This window comes from Topomyia yanbarensis, chromosome 2, assembly GCF_030247195.1.
Source record: "Topomyia yanbarensis strain Yona2022 chromosome 2, ASM3024719v1, whole genome shotgun sequence".
Classification (NCBI taxonomy): Eukaryota; Metazoa; Arthropoda; class Insecta; order Diptera; family Culicidae; genus Topomyia; species Topomyia yanbarensis.
In genome coordinates, this window is record NC_080671.1 from 334,899,873 (window position 1) to 334,922,990 (window position 23,118).

General features: G+C 42.3%; 2 protein-coding genes across 4 annotated transcripts; both read left to right on the forward strand.

Annotated features, from left to right (window-relative positions):
• Window positions 1-144: 144 nt before the first annotated feature.
• On the forward strand, window positions 145-10,434 carry LOC131683984 (uncharacterized). Its single transcript, XM_058966418.1, has 4 exons — window positions 145-280; window positions 342-542; window positions 1,513-1,599; window positions 10,259-10,434. Exons 1-4 carry the CDS (start codon window positions 218-220, stop codon window positions 10,397-10,399), a joined length of 492 nt encoding a protein of 163 aa, XP_058822401.1. The 5' UTR covers window positions 145-217; the 3' UTR covers window positions 10,400-10,434.
• Window positions 10,435-10,640: 206 nt separating this feature from the next.
• Window positions 10,641-19,502, forward strand: LOC131683983 (uncharacterized). 3 transcript variants are annotated; one of them, XM_058966415.1, is made up of 7 exons: window positions 10,641-10,815; window positions 10,881-11,090; window positions 11,344-11,433; window positions 11,491-11,992; window positions 12,052-12,258; window positions 19,179-19,268; window positions 19,331-19,502. In XM_058966415.1, the coding sequence occupies exons 4-7, from the start codon at window positions 11,921-11,923 to the stop codon at window positions 19,487-19,489; spliced, it is 528 nt and encodes a 175-aa protein (XP_058822398.1). In that variant the 5' UTR covers window positions 10,641-10,815; window positions 10,881-11,090; window positions 11,344-11,433; window positions 11,491-11,920; the 3' UTR covers window positions 19,490-19,502. The 3 variants fall into 3 exon arrangements, with proteins under 3 accessions (XP_058822398.1, XP_058822399.1, XP_058822400.1); XM_058966416.1 differs by having other exon boundaries at window positions 10,918-11,090; XM_058966417.1 differs by lacking the exons at window positions 12,052-12,258; window positions 19,179-19,268; window positions 19,331-19,502 and having other exon boundaries at window positions 10,643-10,815; window positions 11,491-11,762.
• The last annotated feature ends 3,616 nt before the right edge of the window (window positions 19,503-23,118 follow it).

The window sequence follows — 23,118 nt, forward strand, 5'->3', positions numbered from 1 at the left end:
AGAAAGGTACACAAAGTGTAAGTCCCTCTTAAATCACACAAATCATATCTAGGATCGGATATCTGATTCATGCACTCAATCGTATTAGTATTGTTGGTGCTAGCTTATTTATGTATGCAACCTATTCCCAACAGATCCCTTTTGCATAGCCAGTCCCGGCTTGAAGCTTTCACTTTCGAGCGGGAAAGTGCCAAGAACGGGTGTTTTCTATTTTGCCATGGTTAGAATAACAGCTTACGTCCACACACCGGTGTACAATTATAGTCACAAATATCGCAACGTGAGTGTTTTTAACTATCTGTGCCAATTGTTGGAAGATTCAAACTATTGCTTGTTTCTAGTTGGATAAAATAAGCAAGGATGTGAAGCATTTTTTGGAGGAATATGATCAAATCATACTGCATAAGGATCTGTATAGGAGTGTATTTCATAGCTACCTTCGCGATATTCGATCAAAAGTCCAGCAGCTCTTGATGAAATTCGAAGCATCACCCTATGACGATGGTCGAGGAAATTCAAGGAAGGAACTGTTCTGTTGTGGAGTACGTTTCTTTTCAACACAATATTGTCTCCCTTCTTCACAGAGCCGAAGTCAGTCCGAAACTATTTTTTTCAGCGGAAAAATGTAAAGGCTTATTTACACCCTAGGTGAAAATGAATGTGAACTTGATGCGCACCAAATTGTTTTTTCCCAATATCTCACTTATTAGCGCATAGAAACTGTTGAAAATGGAACTAAGCGATAGCACATTAATATACTTAGAGGATCTATTCACAATTATTGGATATAATTGAATCAATGAAATAATATTTATATTCCCCGATCATTTTAAATATTACAATACGTTCGCAGTAGACATTTCCCTTGTTCACCAAGAGTGTAAACGTGACGATGGACGGAGTGGTGAATATAAATATCATTGCTGTTCGTGGCGAATGTTCGTTTCCGAATACCAGATTACATTTTGACAAACAAATTGAGCATGGAATTATAGCTTGCGGCTGAGACTGTTCACGATGACGCCCACCGTGAACAATGAAAGGTATTCAACACATGTTCACGTTCATTTTCACGGAGAGTCTAAATAGTGCTTAATTCGAAGGCCGTGAACAGCGATGACATTTATATTCACCACTCCGCATCGATACCGTCTATTTTCGCGTTTGCACTAGAGCACTCTAGTCAGAATGCGGCCATGAGGAAGAAGAAAACATATGACGTATCTACAGGAGCATGAAACTTGACGTATTCACAATAGAAATACGTCGGATTTTTATGCTCGTTTGGATACGTCATGTGTTTTCATCTTCCTCATGGCCACACTCTAACTAGAGTGCTCTAGTTTACACTCCCGACGAACATGGGAAATGTCCACGCATCCAGTTCACGTCCATTTTCATCGATGAAGACGTAAATAGGCCTTTAACTGAAATGAAATTAAAATATGATACGTTCCTCTCACAGATTCGATCGATTGATGATTGCATATAATATTGTAAATTGTCTTGCAGCTATCATTTCACGATGCCGGGGACCTCAGAAGCCACTATCGCGCAGTTCATAATGAACCATTTGTTCGATTTACAAATGTACTTGAGGTAAGCTTTGAATTCAAGAAAAAATAACCAACTACACTGGGCCTGGGCCAAGGGCCCTCAGATTTTGGGTATCCTGCACTGAGGATGGATCTATCAAAACCTGTATTCGAAGGGCCCTATTCTCACAGTCGCGTCACTTAGTGACTTCTCGGGATTTTTCGACTAGTCACTAGGTATCGTGACAGTGGGAATAGGATCCGAAAAAAGACTCAATCCATTATCTTGAACTCATTATTGCGCTTCTAAAAGTTCGAAAAAAAATTAATTAAAAGCCATTTACAGGTTCAAAGTCTATATTGCCTTCGATTCGTCAATATCCCAATGAATCTTATCGATAAATCGGTAGCGTAGCATTTTGCACATTGATTCCTACCCTCATGAGATCAAAACGTTCAGTGGACATCATATATCCAAGTGGAATGTTACCAGCAACAGGAAATTCGGTAGAACAAACCTAGTAACCGAAAAGGTTAAACTAGATGCTGGCGATCGGTAGGCAATTGAATCTTTGTTCTAGGCTATGCGCCGTAAAAGTAGTGTGGGAAGTTAGGATTGAACTAATTCAAGTGTCGCTCCAACATTTCGATTCAAGTTTCAATTTATCCTGAGCAAGAATTATGACATGTTTTGTATTACACATCTACAAAGTTCGGAAAAGACCGAACCTTAGTGACAAACAGAAAAGAAATCTTTGCCTTGCAAGCAGGTATGCCAAGTAAAAAATTTTAAAATCTGTGCTCAGCATATGTTAAAGTCTGTTCAAATCTGTGTGTCTCAAAACAAGAAAACGCGACCGTTTTTTTTGTTTTGTGTGAGGTCAAAAATTAAGCACAAGGTCAAAAATAGAGAAAACTGTGCTAGTCTGTGTATTATAACAGAAATGTATGGAAATCTGTTGAGGGACCATCCATAATTGCGTAGCATTTTTTGAGTGATTTTAAACTTCCCCCTCCCCCATCGTAGCATTTCGTCACAAACCTCTAAATACCCCCCTGGTAATTAAGTAGCTTGACGGTAACCCTGCCCCCCTTGTCCCCGTAGATTTTTTTTAAAATTCTTTTCTATTCCCCTTTAAAAAAGCTACGTAGCACGACATGACCCCCTACCACCTTGTCGTCACACATCATCACAATATATAAAACTCCCTCCTTCCCCATATAATGCTACGTTATTTATGGATGGCCCCTGATTAAATATCTGTGCAGCACATCCTGTTAAAGCACAAATTAATCTGTGAACCTGGCATCTCTGCTTGCAGGCGTTCCGCGAATGTGGAAAAAAGATTCTGCTCTTCAGTACACATGGTCGAGATCGGGTTTTTGGACCTTGACTCGACGGATTTTGGGTTTGCAAATTTGAAATTCTCGGGTTTGGGTTTTTGAAATTTTAATCTTTCGGGCTCTGGTTGGATCCGGGATTTTTAAATTTGGAATTCTCCGGCTCGGGTTTTGAACATGTCCAACCCAATGTATAAAATGTTTTTTCTTCAGATCCGCAAACTGCCTTGATTTTTTTTTTTTAATTTTTTTTCTGACGAGCACTCATAGGAGAGCTTTCAACAATAAGTTTGTCACAACCAAAATATCTTTGTGATTAATTTTTTCATGGGTGCGTTTCAACTTCGTCTGGTCAGAAACCGACACTAAAATTTATTGCCGGAATAACTTTGCGCCGTATTACGCTAAATCCCCAAAATGGAAACATATTGTGTTTCGAATCGAAGAACTAGTCAAACGTGATATTCCGTTCAAGCAGAAGTTGTCTTTATGCCGATGAGACACGGCGAAGCCGGTACTTGTTGTGGCTTAGCAGGCAAATCGTGTTTCCGTTTTGGGCGTCAAGCCGGCGCTAAATTATTCCGGCAACAAATTAGTGTCGGTTTCTGACGAGACAAAGTCAAAACGCACCCATGACTTTGTTAAGATATGATTTGTGCCCTTCACCTACAAACAGTTGGTTTCACCAAATATTTTCGACCTAGGGAGAAATTTTGGTGCTTATCCAATTGTTTCTCCTTAGGGGCAAATATTGTACAGTGCTTTCGCATTGGCCTGCTACCCGGGCCTTGGTATCTAGCGGGGAAATCGATTAGATCAATTGTGTTGGGTGGCAGCTGCGGTTTTGTGTGTAGTCTCGTTCTGGAGGCAGGGTACGATCACTGTCGCCAATTAGATAATCTGATATTCTTTCTGGGACGTCATCATCTCCCAGGGATGCCATAAGGGTTTGTGCATTGGGTCGGAGCTTCAAAGGTTGCAGATTCGAATCCTGCTCCTGGTGCCATATTTTTAACATAATTGCAATGCCATCAAATCAAAACACATTTAAAATTATATCTGACAAAAAATATGCAATTCAGAATAAAACGAAATGAAGACTGCCTAATTATTTGCATTAAAATAAGATGGGAAAAATAAATTGCATAACCGAGGTGGTTCATTTTCAAAGATAGCACTGCTGATGAATATGGTATCCCTCCATATTCACAAATTTTTCTTTAATTTCACCGATTTTTTTTCACAATTTTTGATCACAGATTCTTTTTCACAGATGGCAGATTTTTGGCATTTTGATGAAAATTTCAAAATTTTTTACAGATTTTTGGAAATATTGTGATTATTACACAGATTTTTCGAAAATTTGTCACAGACTTTTTTCCTGTTTTAGTTATCACAGATGGTAAAAATTGATATTTTTGAGCGAAACACAGATGTGGCATTCCTGCTGATGGATCACTGTATAAATCAGAAACCGACACTAACTTTTCGTCGGAATTGATTAGCGCCGGCTTGACGCTAAATCCCTAAAAACTAAAACACACTTTGTGTTTCAATCGAACGACTGGTCAAGCGTGATGTCCCGTCCGAGCAGAAGTTTTGTTTATGCCGATAAGACACAGTGAAGCCAAAACTTGTCTTGGCTTAGCAGGCCTATGCGAAAGCACTATGCTGTATTTCACCCTAAGTAGAAAAATTGGGTAAACACCTTTTTTTTCTCTCACAAGGGCGAACATTTTTGCTAGTTTTTTATACTTAAAGCAATATTTTGATTCCTTACATTCTAGTTATAAATTATGCAACAGGCAATTTTTCCGCCATAACCAGTATAACGTAAATTTTGCAAAAGAAGTCAAAATTTTCACAAGAACACTGAGATTTAGATCAATTTCGTTGCTCTCGGTGCTCAACGAGTATAATATCAAAATGAAGCAAATGAGAAATCGACTGTCTCACTGATAGGTGGATTACTTTGTGATCTCTGTAATAATATACTATCCAACAGGCGGTGGTCAGCTGTTTTCGTTCGCGTCCCCTATCACTTACTTTTATAAAGTGCTATGCTGTATTTCACCCTAAGGAGAAAAATTGGGTGAACACCATTTTTTTTTCTCACAAGGGCGAAATTTTTTGGTAAAACCAGTCTCGGTTTTGGAGGCATTCATCCTCACCTATGTGTCGTTGGTGGTACCTGATTTGATGATGGGTTTACTTATTTTGCCCTATTAGCAGATCGCTTGCCAAACAAAGATTTTTTCGTGGATTTTTGGAATGGCAAACTTTTTCCGTATTATTCCTGTCCAATCTTTTTAAAAAGTCGACCTTAATCCTATAGTGCCCAAATTTTTTTTTGGCTTTTGTAGGTAGGCTTTGTGATGAGAAAAACGAAAATAATGTTGATAATTCTTGTAAGTAATGGATTTTTCATTAAAGCCTTAAAATAAGTAGGTCGCCTAGAGGCGGTGTTGAGCACATAAGCGAACAAAAAACAAAAAAAAATTCTTTTAGTTACTTCAACATAAACGAATCCAGATGGTTGCTTATATTTTGGACTTCATGCAAGAATGCAAATTACTAAGCATTTACCTTACTGTCTGCACCAATCTTGTATACATCGAATGCTTAAGATTTCATCGATGTACCGAAAAGTCTAGGCTTAATAGAGACTGTACAAAGACTACACTAGCCCTTTATAGATTTGAGTGAATCTAGTTGACTTGGGTTCGAATCCCAACCTACGATAATTTTTTTATGCGATAATTTTTAGAACATTCGGAAATTTTAAATTAGACAATTTACTAATTTCAAAAACTAATGATTGTAGACGTTTTTGTATCCAATATGAGGACTTACGGATGTCATAAAAGTTTTAGAAAGTAAGAATGAGTGTCATATGAAAGTGGTGGTAATTGAATGATGGATTGAGGCCATTTATAATTCTAAGGTGGCAATCTCCTCGATTTATTTACCATACCATTTGGCAAATGGTCCATGGTAACAATTCCGGTATCAACAATTTACAGCATCGTTCGAACAAAAATTTTCTGTTGTGTTCAATAAGTAAACAGACCATTTTGAATTAAAAGGTAAATTTACATAAACAAGGGCGCGTATGATTTGGTAAGCTTTTGCACTGAAAAACTGTAAATCATTTGGTTCACATGCTGAAAACTAAGTAGATATAAAACAACAAAATAAATTTGCTATTGTTATTGCTTCTAAACCGTAATATATGAAAACATTTCGATTGAAGTATACCGAAATACTTAGAATACATACTGTTTTCTCGCTTGAAAGATTTACGAGTACCCCGAGCAAATACTCATGGATTCAAACACCACACAGCCCCTTGAAAAGACCTTAAACATGGTCCGTGCCAAAATTCCCAAATATCAAGACACCATAAAATGGTCTCAATAACCCATAAATACATCAACATATGGTATTTTAAATGGGATCTACTGGACCATGGTAATGGTGTTTTCATGGGTTGAACCCATTTCAAACACCCATGTCAAGCCCCATGAGCATGGGGGTATTATGGACTTTCCGTTTGCTCGGGACAGTTGTCGCCAATGTAATAATCATATGTTATTCCAGGGACTTTATAGTCCACAGATAAGCACTTACTTCGAAATAGGAATGGGCGATGCCGAAACGAATTTTTCAAAATCGATGTTGTTAACTTTAAAAAATTGATCTGGTAAAATCGATTTTTGTTTCAAAATTGTCATTGACGATTTTCTTACAATCGATCTTTTTGTCTCGAAATATCGAGAATTTTCCAAGATATCAGTGTAAAACATTACTTATTACTCGACTGTGCGGGGATTTGGCTGGGTTCAACTAAGTGTACACGACGTATATGCAAGTCCTTGGTATGAATTATATTTTAGGTTTACTAATGCATCAAATTAACTTGATAGTTCTTTTTGTTAGCAAACTTTTTTTCTGGACGAAATTGAAATTGCAAATTAACTGCATGAAATTGTGAAAAAACACTGTATAAATGTTACAAGAGCAAACCGTTGAAGCAACAAATAGAATTAGAATAGGGTTCTAAGTGAGAAGTATTTCACCTAAAAATAAAAAAAAATAATGTGCGTGTATTGGGACGCGAACCATTCGTCATGGTTCGCTAATCGTGTAATTTTTTGGAGTAGGTACAATTAACTTTGTTAAACACATAATTCAGCTAAAAGTCGAAGGTGGTATAAGGGAAAATGTATAGGTAGAAACAACCTTTTGAAGACATGTAGTGCAGTTTAATCGTTAAAGGTAAGTATTAGTAACAGCATCATTTATTCAACTCGTACACCCAAAATCCGACGGGTATGTTTCTATTACTTTTGGGTAAGATTCTATTGTCTTTTCGGTAACAGACCACGCAATTGCGCATTGCGGTATTAAACTCATATTCCCGCAAAGGTAGTAAACGGTGGAATGGCGAATTTCGGTTGCTGTTCATGTGTGCGCATCACACAATCAAACACTTTTTCAGTATGTGTCAACCTCGGCTCTGTTCGGATGTAGGTTAATTCGGTCGATTTGGTCGGTTGATAGTATTAGTACCGAGTCAAACCAACCGGAATCCTGGCGGATCTCTGACCAAATTCAGGCTGGAATCTGCCCCAATATTGGCAGAAACCAGCCAGAATTATGGATTTTTTACTGGGTAAGTTGGATAATGGAATAAAAAGTTTAGGCGGTTTCCGGATCCGGACCAGTACCCGGATCTAGCCCATCCCCTTTTCCCCCTACCAAGTCCGGACCTGAACCAGACCTGGTGCTTAGATCCAGACAAGTGTCTGGATCCGGACCCTCGGTTCGGATACGTGGATCCAAACTATAGGTCTTGCTTCCCGTACATGACGGGAAGGACTGTTCATGTTTTGTGCAGTCGCTACCTTGCTGTTAACGTCCGCGATAGAAAAGAAATTTCAATTTAACACCAGCCGAAATACCCCACCACTATTCCGAGTCGTTTTTTTCTGACTGTGCTTTGAAGCTAACCGAGTGTGAGCCGATCTTCAAATACGGAATAGGTCGTGTAGAGAAAATCGAACCTCGTCTTTGTCCACATAGTGTTCGCTTCATTTGATGCGCAATACAATGACAAGCGAAGTGCTACACACTTCCAGACAATCCGATGCGATAATATTTATTAAATAAGAATTGATGAAACATGAGTGCAACGCAGAGAAGATTTAAATGTGTTGGTATTGCCGTTTGAGGAACTTTTTGTTGTGACCGTTTTAGCATGAAATGTCTTGCTATTATAGCATTTTTTTCTTATTACCGTAAAGGTATTACAGCCGAGTTTTGGGTGTAATTCAGTCTAATTAAGATGATTGAATAAAAGCATTAATATTGCCGCTACTACATTTGTTAGTAGTATAGTTCATCCTAGTTTGAACAGGCGAATACTGGAGTTTAAATAGGCTGAATAAACTGTTAATGTTTAAATAGTTCAGCAAAAGTATTATTCAGCTTAAATAGCCTTTAATCTGCTTTTAATCAGCAAGTAATCTTATAGTTCAGCTCCTAATGTTTGTTGGGTATACTGCCCATGATCGCATAATAGTCCCATAAAGATAGGAAATCCCATGTAAAACAAGACAAATATGCGATCATGGGCAGTATACTGTTCACTTAATCACCGGGATGTTATCCTGTTTCCGTGATCGTGGGCGTAGGTGTGCGTGGAATGTAGCAAAGGACTCGAGCGTTTGTATGTTGATGTGTTTGTCGCGTGTGGTAGCATGTATGTAACTTCGCATGTATACATTATTTTTTAAGCGTGTGGCCATTCGCATATTCACAGAAAGATCAATCGTGGATATACTTAAATTTTAGTGTATGGTTCAGATGGTAGATGAGAGTGAGTTCTCTCATTTCACTACCCGATCATACCCCCATGAAACGTGTTGCCTATATTTTTCTATTGGTCCAACTGAAGGCATGCCAAATGTTAGGATCGAGGGAAGAGACCTCCGGACGTGACCGATTCATGATTGCGCGAACGGTGGGTTAATGCTTCAGACCGACGTTTGTAAATTTATAAGTGCAAAAACATTCACTTAATTACCAGTGTGTTTGAATGTTGGCGAGATCGCGGTCGTTCGCGTTTGTGACCAGGTTTGTGTTATCACGAAGGCCAATAAAAGCAATAGCAATAAAAGAAAAAGAAAAAAGATGTCGAATAAAGAAAAAAGGAAAGAAATTAAGTAGAAGTGAAATTGATCGATATCCTTTTTGGCACGCATGAGTAGTGGAAAAGCAAACTACTGAAAGTACAAAAAAAGACTAATAAAGTAGAAGAAGAGAACACATACAACATTCAATCAAACTACTTGAAATCGTCTAAATGCCAGCATATAATACTTGTTTACCATTAATGACAATTGCATTCCGTTAGAAGATTTTCATGTTATGCTGAATTGAACACCGGTAAAAAGTGAACAACGAACTCCAAAAAGGATTACCTACTATTCTATCATATACGCCAGTTCTGCATCCATTCCCTGACCCATCTGTCACAAAAACTTAGATGAACACATTCATAGATAGACAGACGACTGCCACATATCAATTGTACAATAGTACTAAAACTACAATTATTACAACACAACACAACTAATAATCCAACGGTTCAACTGCTATATTTTTTTAATGCGCCTGCGCACGTTGACGAAGCCGATCGATAAATCAACACACAATTGGGCATTGCAAGCCGTGCTTACAAACACAGCCATTAAGCTGTCGAACAATGTGTGCAAACATGACCCACAGAAAAGTCCATCCACGGTGACCCGCCAATCGGTCACGCCGTCCAGTGTGCATAGACTGTTGGCTGACCATTAGTTTGGGCGGATGGAGAATATGCAAAAAACAAAAAACATAAAAAAGGCCCGTAAGCCCTCTCGGTCTCCTCGATGCACCATTATCGAGGCGTAATGCAATAACTATCTTAAAGCAGTTGTGTGTCAGAGGTTCTTTAAAATTGATGCACAAATATGCTTGATGATGTTTGCCATCCCGGCAACCTAGGGGAGAGTAAAACGATTTTTTTTTAATTTATTTTTTTTTGGAATTTGGTCATTCTGCGCGGCATGACTGATTGAGCTCAAAATTTTCACAGAAACCTTTTTCGGGGTGTGTCGATGGTCAATCTTTTTCCATGTATGCTATTGGCACCATGAACATCTACTATAAAGTAATGCGTGCAGTTGTACCTTTCGATTGGAAAATTTTGTTTTGTGATATATGAAAATGTATATATCTATTTAAATTTATTAAAAAATTTAAAACATCGTGCTAGAAAAAAAATGAAAGCTTGTCTAATACCTACTAACGTTTAATGTGTACTATCTTTTTTCTAGCTTAAATCAGCGTTTGGAAAACTGGATCACATGCGTCATCGGTTGAATGAGTATATCAATTTTGGCAAGGAGTACACCCTCAGTCTGTTGATTGATCTGAAGAGAGTTCTAAAGAAAATAACCAATTCATTGAAGTTTTGACGAATAAAATATTGAACGAACAGTAAACTGTCTAATCCTTGTAAATTTATAAACGAGTGATGATTGCCAATTGTCTATCATGTGCTTCCTCTCTCCGAAAATGCGAACGATGCGTGTTGCGGCCTTCCCTAGCATCGATATCCGCACGACGGCCTATGTTTCCGGAAGCGATGCGCGATCGCGAATCGTGCTCTTTTCAATGGCTGCGAAAAAGTTGGCTTGAAATAGTGAAATTGCGCAGCTTGGTTAGTTCGATTCATGCATCCAATCGATTTCACAGCACAAGCGCATTTGCCGGCAAATAATCCACAGTGTTTTAAAGGAACTAATTTTCCGGTTGGATTAAATAGTTTGAATTTACAAATAGGTGGAACGGAAAGGCTGACATAATGCAGCAGATTGCTCATAACAAAGACGTAAGTAGTGCGGGGATTTATGGAACTGCAAAAGTGTGATTACATAACTATTGATTTTTGCACAGGTCGAAAAGTTTGTCTCAGAAACGAAGTATTTTTTAGACGAGTTCGACTCGATCATCAGCCACTGGGATCTGTCTGGGAATTTCTTTCTACATTATCTTATCGAGATTCATGAAAGTGTGACGCAACTCCTATCCAAGTTCACCACACTGTCGTTGGATGGCGTAGGAGGGCGCAAACATGAACATTTCTTTAAATTACAATGTTGCGGGGTAAGTTATTCGTCTTTGTTGAATCGTGCACCGTTCACTGGGCACATATTTCCACTTAAACAACTTGTATGGTTTTTGAAAACAAGCTACAAGTTTTTGAATAATTTTAAGCTACAACAAAAATTAGTATTTTTAATTATCTGTGATTGGTGCCAACCGACCGAAAGCAAGCGCGAGTTGTTATAATTTTAGATCCCCCAGTAGATGAATAGTTACATTGTCTAATGTTTTGTTCCCGAATTCTTCTCAATAGCAAGAGTTCCACAGTGTCAAGGATCTGCGATTGCACCATCACTCGTGCCGACACAAGAAGTCGACGTCAGCGGAACCAGACAACTGCGAGGTGAGTGGGAATGATACTTATTTGTCCTTGTCTTGTCTAATCAATGTTATCCCACAGCTAAAATCGGCTTTAGTCAAACTTGCTTTTTTCAACCGAAGGGTAAACGAATACCTACAGTACGGAACGGAAGCCGATCGTTACCTGTGTCTGTATCTGAAGAAGATTCTGAAAAAGATAACAATTACGTTGGACACGTTTACGTTGTAGGCAAACCTCGGTGGAACAAATACTGTATGAATGCGAATGATCGGACCGATTAGAAAGTATGTCGAACTCGTGTTGGTTAAAAATATATTCTAAGCTATTTTTTCTAATTATAATAAAATCAACATCGTGCTGTTTCGTTTTTACGATGACCACCCCTTCCGGAAGACTCGATCGGGGCGAACTCTACATAATTTGTTGATGGAAACATCTACATCGGATTGACCTTCGTATAAAGCAAAAACTTAGTTCCCATTCTGAATTGAAACGGACGGTGAGCGAAATGATTTTGGAGGACACTGTGATGTATAGGCGGAGTGCTAAGACTCCCGAAGATGTTGCCAATTGGAAACTGGTACGCACTAACCAGCGTGTGACGTAGTTCTCTTAGGCTAACCGCGGAATCTTTTGTAGGTGTATAATTTTATCATCGAAACGAAATACTTCCTGGAACACTACGATAGCATAATTGAAACGTGGGATCTGTGTGACAAGGAATTTCTAATGCTCGTGTGGGAGATTGAAGAACTGCTCACAGAGTTGCTATTCAAGTATACAACGGTATCGACGGAATACCTGCGGCCTATATCGTTGCCGACGGTTGAAATCAAGTGTTGTGATGTAAGTAAACAGAAGTGTTGTGATATAGATAACACGAAAAGATTAATTAGAATGAAGCTCTGAATTCTATATCCACTGTGCGTCGAAATGAGAGTGTACAGTTTGAGTCGTGCTTACGTCACCAAGCTCTGTCGAATCCATTTATCGTAGAAGTAAACATTCTACTCGTATCTCAACATATCCGATAACATCACCAATAAAAACATCTAATCCTCACTTGACAATATATTTATACTACTCGCTTAGTTGTACAACTTATAGAATAAGTGCAAAATTGATAAGACAAACTCTTGGTTATTGCGAACCTATGCGTTTGAACACACAGTATGAGTTATTTTGACATTTCTATATTTTTTTTATTAATCGTTGTCAATTTGTCATATTCACGATTAAATATTTGTATATAGTGAAAAAAGCGAGCGCAATATACAAAATTTACGCCCTAAATGAAAACAAAATTGGATTAAACCAATATGTGAATAACATCTCACATCTCAACAACATCTATTTTAGAAAAGTTTCAATTTGGTGTTTCGAATTAATCTCGTCAGCAACTAGCACCAACTTGGCTCCAGTTAAACACTAAATCCAAAGAAAGTAAGTTTTGCCTAGTGCTAGGCGTTTGGTTCCTAGGCCAAAAAACAAGAGTTCATTTCCACTCTCCTCAGCCAGTCAGAGCCCATAGATGTTTCTATCATTAAACTGCCAACTAATCGGGCGCTAACAACCGCGTCATCAAACTCTTCATTCTCGTTTCCTTCGTTTCGTACTTCCTGAACTTGTTGGATGTGTCAAACTTCTGCAAGTCTGTCTGTGTTCTCCGCCTACAATTCTCATCACTTCCACTACAGGGAGGACGAACGTCCGTGCGTGTTTCTGCTTGGTATGCATTTCGTCTGACGTTGAGTCGTGCTGTCGAGAATCAATTCAGCCAAAAATGTCTACTCTTCCACCGGAGAAAGCTATGAGCTCGATTTTATCCGAAATCGCCGCTTCGTAGCCTAATCAATACACACACGAAACATTGATCGTTTTTGGTGGTCTTAAACCGTTGGCGATTGTAATTAGATCGACAGATGATCGCTACCGAGCGGAACAGGAATTACCTTCAACGCGCAATCTAATCGCATCGAAGTCGAGTTGAGTGAGAAGTCTACTTGAGTACATCCAAGCACATTAGACTTCTCGACTTGGTGTTTTTAGTTTTTTTGTAGTAAGGTTTTAAAAAGCTTCAAAAACTTAGCGCACTATGTGGGACTCACGACTAACGGTTGTACATGACCACTAAAGCAATCCTTACTTTTCACGCCCTTCTTCCCCATGGAACTACCTCAAGCTATTATTTCGTGGGGGGATCGTTGTGATTTCGTCTCACCTTTTTCTTCTGCTCTATCTCGGAGCCTCACTTGGTTCATGGAATGGCTCGACCTATGAGCTTTGATTCAACTCTCGATTCTTCTCGTACTTCTTGTCTCCATCTATTACGTCGTCATTAGCTCTCGTCCCCGTGAGCCGATTAGGTGCTGATTCCTTGAGCCATTTAGCTCATGTTTCCGTGAGTCATTTAGCTTCCGGCCTTATCACGATCTACTTGGATAAGGCCAAACGGTGAACTCACCCTACTCCGACCGATAGTTCCCCGACGAAGGAATTTTCCCCGACACCGATACCTGCTTCCTTGAGCCATTTGGCTCCCAGCTTTATCGAGATCAACTCAGATATTATCCTACTCCAACTGAGAGTTCCCCGACAACGGAATTTCTTTCGTCACCGGCGTTTGTTTCGTGAGCCAATTAGCTCCCCTTTTTGTCACGATTCTGTCGGGTAGTCCACGGCGGCGAATCTACCCTACCGCGAATTCCCCGGCGGTAGATTGCTCCCGATACCGATGTAGGTTTCTGTGAACCATTAAGCTTTCCGCTTCATCTACTCGGTCTAGTCCCCGGCGATGGACCTAACCTACTCAACGGGCCAGCCAGCGATACCAGGCGGAGGGAAGCTTCCGGTTTACTGGCGCCCCACTTCTAGCTATTCAACGCGGTCTATTCGGTCTAATCCCCGGCAGTGGATCAAGCCTACTCACGAGCTACCCGGTAAGTGTCGAGATCGATCCGGCGATATCGGCGAAGCCTGACGTCCGGTTCGCTGGCGCCCCGACGGTCCAAACCCGGTGTTACATCGCGTACTACTCGACTGGCCCCGGCGGTTCACACACTCCGGGCAAAGGGGTTTCGAAGAGAGTCCAAACCGATGTAGGTATTTCCGGAAGCATCTATGTCCGGACAAAAACTGCGTGAAATAGAAGTTTGCCTATCCGTGCTTCCTATGTACCCAAGCATTCTCCGCGTTATCCCACTTTTGCTGCCACTTAGCCAACGAGTCCGCTCGAACCGGTCTCCTTGCACTACCTGCATTTCTCCGCTGGTAGCATTCCACGTCCTCAGCCAGAGTGATGCAGATGGAGATCATCCCGGTAATTACGCATACCGCCTCCGACGATATCGTTATGTACGCACTCGCGACACGAACTGCCATTAGGGGAAACGTGCTTGTCAACTTCGTCCGGTTCCGCTTTGAGTTCAGTGCAGCAGCCCAGGCCAGTACGCCATACCTCAATATTGAGGATGAGACACGCGCCAAGAGACGTCTCGTGCTGCCTCTTACTCCTCCTTGATTTGGCATGATTCTTGCCAATGCGTTAGTTGTCCTCGCAGCTTTCTCACATACATAGTCGACATGGCTGTTGTAATTTCGTCGTCGTTCGTTTCGATCGTCAACCATGACACCCAGGTGCTTCAGCGCACGCATCGATGGGATGGATTGTCCCCCAACGCTGATCTCGATACGCTGGATTTTTTTACGGTTGCCGACCAGCACTACCTCGGTCTTGTGGTGAGCCAGCTGCAACTTGACGTTAGCCAGCCATGTTTCACGATGCCTATTGGCTCTGCCGTCAACATCTCCACCTCCTCAAGGGTCTACCCGTTATCGTTAGGACAACATATCATTTGCAAAACCGACGATCTCCACTCCCCTGGGCAGTTCCAATGTTAACATTTCATTGCACTCGGAATTGGAGTGACGCTGTCAGCACGAAGTGCTTCCACAAAAAGGTCGTTGTCGAAGTCCTTTATTTTCCACTTCCGCTCGCCAGTCCTCACTCTCGGCGTTACCGTTCAATTTCGCCGACAAATGGTATAGTGGATCGCTTGGTTGTCACTATATGTGTACTGCTCACTAACTCGCCAATTCATGTTTTCCATCAGCGACGCGCTACAGAATGTTACGTCGATGATAGATTCCCGGCCGTCTTCTCGGAATATGCTAGCGGTACCTTCGTTGCACAGCTTTATGTACAGCTTCGCCAGTGCTTCTAATAGGCTGTAACCTTTTGCGTTGGTCAGGCTGCTACCCCACTCCACGGCCCAAGCGCTAAAATATCCTCCTACAACAACCGACGTTCACCTGACCAACGAGTCGGTTAATGCGTCCAGCATCCGATTGTACTGCTCTGGTGTCCACCGTTGAAGAGCATAACAGCTACACACGAATACGCCGATGATCCTGGCATTCACTAAACCCTCGTGTATGCTATCTACCACCGCTTGAACAGGAAAACCGCCCTTCACTTGGATTACCGCCATCCCTACACTGTCCACCGCCCAGTTACCGTTAGTGGGAGGGACACGACCCAAGTAACAATTGAAGTTTTATAGCACGCTACAAGTGCAATCTAAGTTTTATCAGTGGCTATAAAACTATCATAAAACCACAATTTTTACTAGGGGATACTGCTCTGCAATAATTGCAACGTCGCACTTCGTTTCTGTTGTTGACTGCCACAACAGTTGCTGTGTCATGGCGCAATGATTGAGATTAAGCTGGGTTATCTCCATCATCATTGGCCTGCCTTCGCCTTTCTGTACGCTGAGAATAAGAAGCCTCCAGTCATGTGGTCTTTATGTGGTCATTTGTGCAGAGAAAGCACTTCGGTTGATTCATGCAGTCTCTAGCAATGTGTCCCTTCTTGCCACATTTTCTGCACAGATCAGATCCGTCCGGGCCTCTACAGTTCCTTTCCTGATGGCCGAAACCCAGGCACCTGAAACACCTCTCCATTTGTTTAGTTTAATGGTGTTTAAGGATAAATCGGAACGAGCACACCGACCCTCCGATTTTGATCTTACTGTTCGACATAAACTTATTGGTTGCGGTTGGCGATAAGCTTATCTGCTGTCTGTGTACCACTGTACGCCTTCCTCAACCTGCTTGATATCTGCTCTTTCTCCAGGTTACATTGCTCTATTAGCGCGTTTCTCACTTCGTCTTCCGTTGTGCTATCGTCCAGATTACTGCAGTCGACCATTGCTTCCTGAACTAAAGCTCTCACATTCGCTTCTGCTCCCACCGCTTCTGCCTTCCCGATAGGCCGAGCTCTTAATAAATGGTCTTCAGTTCGAACAGCATGCTTCTGCTGGCGTGGCCGATGGTCTTATTTCTTCTTTTTCTTCTTTTCCTCATTTTCTTTCTGTCTTTTCCTACTCTCTTCTGTGGTTTCCACGGTTCGCCATTCACTCTACGATTATCGGGTGTTTCGCTGTCCTTCACCGACCTTCTTGGGCTTCTTCGTTTTCACCTCCTCTCCTGGCGTTTCCCTTATTCTTTTCGCAGAACGAGAATACCGGTCATCCTTCGGCGGCTCATAGGCTTCTGCATCCGCTGTGGTCTTCTGCGTCTTTTCGGCGTTTTCAGCTCACTGTAGTAACGCCATCTGTTTGCATTCGGCTGCTGCTATGGCGGATTTGACGCTAATCACTAGATCCTTAATCTGTCCATGCACGTTGGCTTTGCTTTTTACGAATTCGTAGAGTTCTTCGATGGTTTGCCTCAACTTTGTCACTTTAGGTAACCCAGACTGCTGGCCTTCTTGGGTAATGCTTGGTTTCGGCGTGCGCACCTGAAATTCTAGCTTTCCAGTTGGTTTGTCGCCGCTCGTGCTCATTATGGCCTCTCTAGGCTGCTCTGCTGCTGCTGACTAGGAACTATTTGCTGCGGCTTGAAGTTACTGCTTCCCCGATATGAGGCCTCTTAAAGCAAACATTTGGCCTTTACAAGGATATCAGACGAGGAAATATTTTTTCGCTTCCTATAGTTTCTAGTTCTCTGTAAGGGGTTCCTCAGAGTGACACTCTTCCTAACTCCAACCCAAGCGAGAGTTTATCATGGTTATTGGTTTAGCTCCCTTAAGCATTTTTGCAAAAGAGTTCTTATAGCCCCTTTAGGGAATGCTTTTCATAGCGCAGTTTTTACGCGGGACATGTCGAGAGCTCATGTGAACTCTCCTCGTAGTATGTACACTTTCCAGCATACCCATTGCATCCCTATGAAAGAGCGAGTAAAGGCGCTTTAACCTAGGCTTATTAGCCAGGGCAAGGTGTAAATACCTCTGTCCCATCCCAAAGGACCAAAGGAGTGACATTAACCTTCTTAGCCAAGTCACTCCCAACGATTTATTATATCCCCTTCAAACTAGATTCAAAAGAATTCGTTAATTAAATTATTCATTAAATGAATATTTTAATTGCCGTCTAATTTTGAAACATCTTCAAACCCAACTCTGCACAGTAGGCCTGGCCGTTTTAATATTTGCGTCATGTGAAAATATGCTTCAAATATTAATATTGACAAGAAAAATACTACCGGCTAACTGTAGTGTTTTCCAGGATGCTTTTCAATACTGGCTGTGTAAGGGTTAGAATAGAATAGAATAGAATAGAATAGAATACCCATTGCATCCCTATGAATCTCTCTGCACTTGCCATATCGGGCTTTATTGCTACAATGGGATGCTTTGTGATCCAATTGCTGTCCTTTAGTGCAATTCATAACCCGCGGTACATAAAAAAGGCACACAGATGAATCTTGTCGAAGATCGCGTAATTTGGCAAAGTTGACTCGGCTAACGTCACCCAATACGAAAATCAAAATTCAAAATATTTACTGACGCCATCGATCTCAACTTTGTGGGCGGGTATATGGACACGATAATCTCTCGTGTCTCCAGCAATGCCATTTGCTTATTTTATACTCGAAATCACAATCCCGAACAGCAACGCAACTACCGATTCAGCTAGCAGCTAATAGGAATAAAGTTGAAAGATGATAATTCACAAAAGCATCTACATTTCGAACGCATAACGAATGTACTAAGAACATTGAGCAACAAAATGCACCAGAGCGTCTTTTTTCTCTCGAACAAAACATGGGCGGTAAAAGCAGAGTCCATTTAATTTCACACTATTATACGACACTTCACTAGATGCACTATGTATAAAATATGTATGTCCTCATTATTGGCTGAATAAAGAAAGTTTCGTATTTTTATGTTTTCCAAAGAATTTCAAAAATGTTTTTTACTATGAAGTATAGACTTTATCAATAATAATCGAATAATGTATAAGAATGAGTATCCCATCGCTCCAAAATCAAAATTATTTCTATGTTTTTTTGGAGTATTTCCAATGCATTTAAAAAAATAACAGATTGTAGCCTACATTGATGGACCTATTAAAACCTATATGTCATAGCTCTGAATTTAAAGTCGTTAGATGAATAAGTGATCCATATTTTTTGGAGTATCCAATGAGAATTTTTATTATTTAGTTCTATGCTACATGTTATGACTTTTAAATTTTAATTTTGAAGACCAGAATGAAAAACATTGATGTTGAAACTCTTGCCGAGTAAGACTTCATAGAAGTATCCGATTTCAATATTTTCTTAAATTATTCAGTAAACATACAGCTAAGCTAAGTGTTGCTCTAAGTTGCCTCACACGCACAACTCCAAATTGTATCTATTATGAAAGCTTTTATTTGTACTGGCTGTTATTAATCCGAAAATTTTTGTTTAATTTACAGATATTGTTCGAGAAATCCGCCCAGCTTTTCAAACACTACTACACCGTACACCATACTCCGGCACGACTGAATGGCATACGCTACTGCGAGGTATACTTATGATGTTTCTAATACCTACACCGAATAAGCCTTCAAAGTTAATATTGTTTCAGATGAAAGCTGGACTTCTAAAATTGGACTTCTACCGTCGCTGCGTGAAGTACTACTTGGAATATGGCACTTGGGCAGATCATGTGCTTTGCTTGTATCTCAAACGCATATACAAGAAAGTGAATCATACACTAGATCCATTCCGAGACTCTGATCAATAAAAATGCAAATGTGGATGATCGTTTTCGATATAATAGATGACCTGCCGGTAATTTTATTGTGGTCTTCAAAAATCTTCGATGTTCTTCTACTACAGGTGGAACTGCTACATTTGAGGCAGATCCGGGCCAGCTAAGGTGAATAATAATCGCGGAACTGATTCGTGTGGAGTACTGAACCTCAGAGAGAATGTATGGGCATGGATAGAACAACAAGGCAAGAATTGACAAGGATCTGCTCTCTGATGAAAATTGCAATTTATGCTGCTGCCGGAGGTCGTCGAACTCCGGATAGTTCACGAGCATATGTTCCACATATGTGGTTCGGGTTCCACAGGGTGGTGGAGAGACACGCGATACAGTGTGAGCATGGGAGACTTTCGTGTGCCCAGCTCTGAGCCGCGACAATGCTCGTCGTTCTCTTTTATCGGTCCGATCTGCCAGCGGTCGTGCGCGCCTTGGACGCGCTGAAGGTGTCCGGTACTGCCACGCCAATGACACGCGAAAGCTTTGGTTATCTTTGACTTTAGTTGGCCCAAAATATCAGCAGCCGGAACGAGGCAAGTGCGACGTCGGCGAACGTGTTTCCCCTTGCCAGATTGGCAGGGTCGTTACCGTCGATGCTACAGTGACCGAAGACCCAGCAAATTGTTGTGAGTGGGTCATATTCGGCCTCAATAGCCTGGATGAATGGATGGCTGGATTTCCCCGTCTCGAGGACGGAAATGACTGACAGAGAGTCCGACAGAACAACAACGGGTGTATCTGCCGGTCTCTGAGCCATAGCACTCCTATTCCAACATCATCCCCGATCTTGGAGCCGCCAGTGAATATCCCCACATGATTCCTATACCTGGTGGCCATCAGCCGGTTGTATTTGGCTCTGGCTTCCCTACCGACGGTGCCGGTTGTCAGCTTTGTAGACGAACTTGTGTCCAAGTTGGGTCCACGACCGTGCTAGCCTCGGTCGCGAGCACGGTGTAAACGAGCAATCAGTGGCAGATCCACGACTGTGTATTCCCGGTAGATCTCATTGACTGTCTGTAGCAGGAAGCAGTACTCTCCTCTATACGCTCCACAAACCATGATCTTCTGGCAATGGTGAGTACAGACGCCCAACGAAGCGGGAGAATCCCGCCTCCACGCAGGTTGCTTCAACAGGCGTGCTGGGAAGCAGACCAGAAGCAGTGCGAGTTCTCCCGTGGTATAGTGGGCTTAAAATATTGATGAAACCTTCCATATTGCAGGACGTCAGCTTTACCCCGTAAATATCGTAAAATATAATACTAATGTTCAGTGCAGTGCGACGATTGCAGCGCTTGTTCCGGGCTGATTGTTTTAATTTTAATCAGTCGCAACCGACTTTAATCCATCGAAAATGTAGTGCGAAAGTTAAGCTACGGTCCACGGTTATACCAAGAATCTTCGGTTTCTTACGGTAGAGAACGATCGCTCTGTCCAGCAGGATCGGCCTCCCTGATGCAATATCGGCTCACTGTACTTACGGCAACTTGAAGCTTACGACGGGTTCGTCTGATGGTCCTTCCAATCGCGACCAGCACGACGTCATCGGCGCAGACGGCAAGCTGGTGAATATAGAGTTCATAACCACCAGAAATAACGTGACGGCGATCACCGATCCCTGGAGTACCCCGTTGCTCTTCGGAAATGCTTCGGATTGGGCGCCCCGATTCCCACGTGGAAGTACGGTTGGACAGATAGTCGCTCAGGAAATGGCACGCGTGATCCCCCAGTTGGCCACCTGTTGTAGTACACCGCGACGCGACTAGGTTTTATATGCCTTTGTCACGACGAGTATAGCGATGTCGACATGCAAGCCGTCGGTTATATTGTCGTACAACCTCTCAGAAGCTGGCGAGGTATGCGCCGGCTCCTGTTCCACGTTGGAAGGCGAACTGCCGTTGATCCAAAAGCTTACACTCCTCTAGTAGGTCCATCAAGCGTCTGTTGATCATTCGCTCTACCGTCTCAGCGAAGGAGGGGACAGACTGATGGGGCAGAAATCGTCCAACATTCTATTCCCCTGGCATCGCTTTGTGATGTGTGAGCATCGGCTCGCAACTCCAAATGCGGTTAATACTGTTCAATATCACACGCTTGGCTACTGACGGGGAATGTTGTAGTAGAGGATAGCAAACGTCATCCAATCCGGCAGACTTGCTGTGTCCCGATTCAAATGCCTCACAAAGTTCACTTCTGGTGAAAGGCTGGTTGTATACTTGACCTGAGTCGGAGCACCTGGCTGTTCTCAGCTATTTGCTTGATTGGAAGGACGGGATCTGCAGACAGGGAAGCAAAGTGTCTGCCTAGCTCGTTGCCGATAGCCGTGGGATCGATCGTAGTGCACCCATTAATGGCAATGGCATAGCCACTGTGACACTGCTTTCCGCTTAAGGCGTTAACTTTCCGCCAGAGCTCTGATGCCAAGGAGTCTGGAGAGATACAGAAAACTGGTCTAGCTGGAGTTATTTCTCTCTTCAATCGTTTTCGTGGTCTCGTTTCTGGCCTTTCTGAAGTTATCAGCGCAATGATTTCGGTGCGGAACGTCCATAGAAGTGTTCTTCAGTGCCAGCATCATAGTTCGGCGTGCCCTTATCGCTCTCTCGACCTCTGGGCACCACCAATGCGTCGCCTGTTGGCGGGGGTGTCTGGGCATACGTAACCTGGATAGGGAAGGGGTCACTGTTGCACGAGTCGGCGAGAATAATTCATCCACAAGATCCTACCAGCACACCTGAACAAATAGTGACATTGATGCGTGATTGTATCTGTCCGCGGAGAAATGTGTAACTATCGTTGTTGAGAGCAATGGTGTCGTTGTTTGCGACTATTTCAGCGACCCCCACATCTTGAGGTGCCTTCAGGTGATCAGGCAGGATAGCACATCGACCCGGGTGGCCAAACCTATCGTCTGGTAGATGTTATCCCCACTTGCAGCGTCCCACGAATACCACGAGTCCAGACCATGAGGTCGGGTTTATCTGATCCCTGATACGTCTCCTGCAGGGTCAATGAGATGGGCTGACTCTGGGCAATGATGTTTTCCAGCAAGCCATTAGTGTTCCACTGAAGGGCCAGTGATGTTGAGTTGATGATTGAGGCGGTGGAGTGAAGGCTAAACGACTTCAGGTTCATGTCCGCTGCGCCACCTCCTCCAATGACCGCTACTCCGCTTAAGACTTGTCGGGGGGAAGAGGAGGGGTTTTCATAACCTCCGACATCGTTGAGAGCAGACAGTTCCAGGCAAAGTGTACCGTATTACGAGCTTAACCGGGGAGATGCCGGTCTCTGACACCAGCAGCCGCCAGGGGCGCATCGCAGCCGGGCTGAACTTCCCCGAACGGGACCAGCACGGTGAAGCGGGCGCTCGTGTTGTCACCAATCACATTTTTATTCGAGCTGGTAAAGTCATCGATGAGGGCACGGTTACTCCCGTCGTGACTGAGATTATGTAGCAACAGCTGGTGGATGGCGGTCTGTATGCTATGTGCTTCTGAACTGTAAACCGTTCTGGTAGTTGAACCTGTGAGCAAAAATTTACTGGCAGAAGGGTTTCGATCCGCCGCCGGAGAAGCATCGCTACAAGGGAAAACGTTCCCAGTCAAGACCGG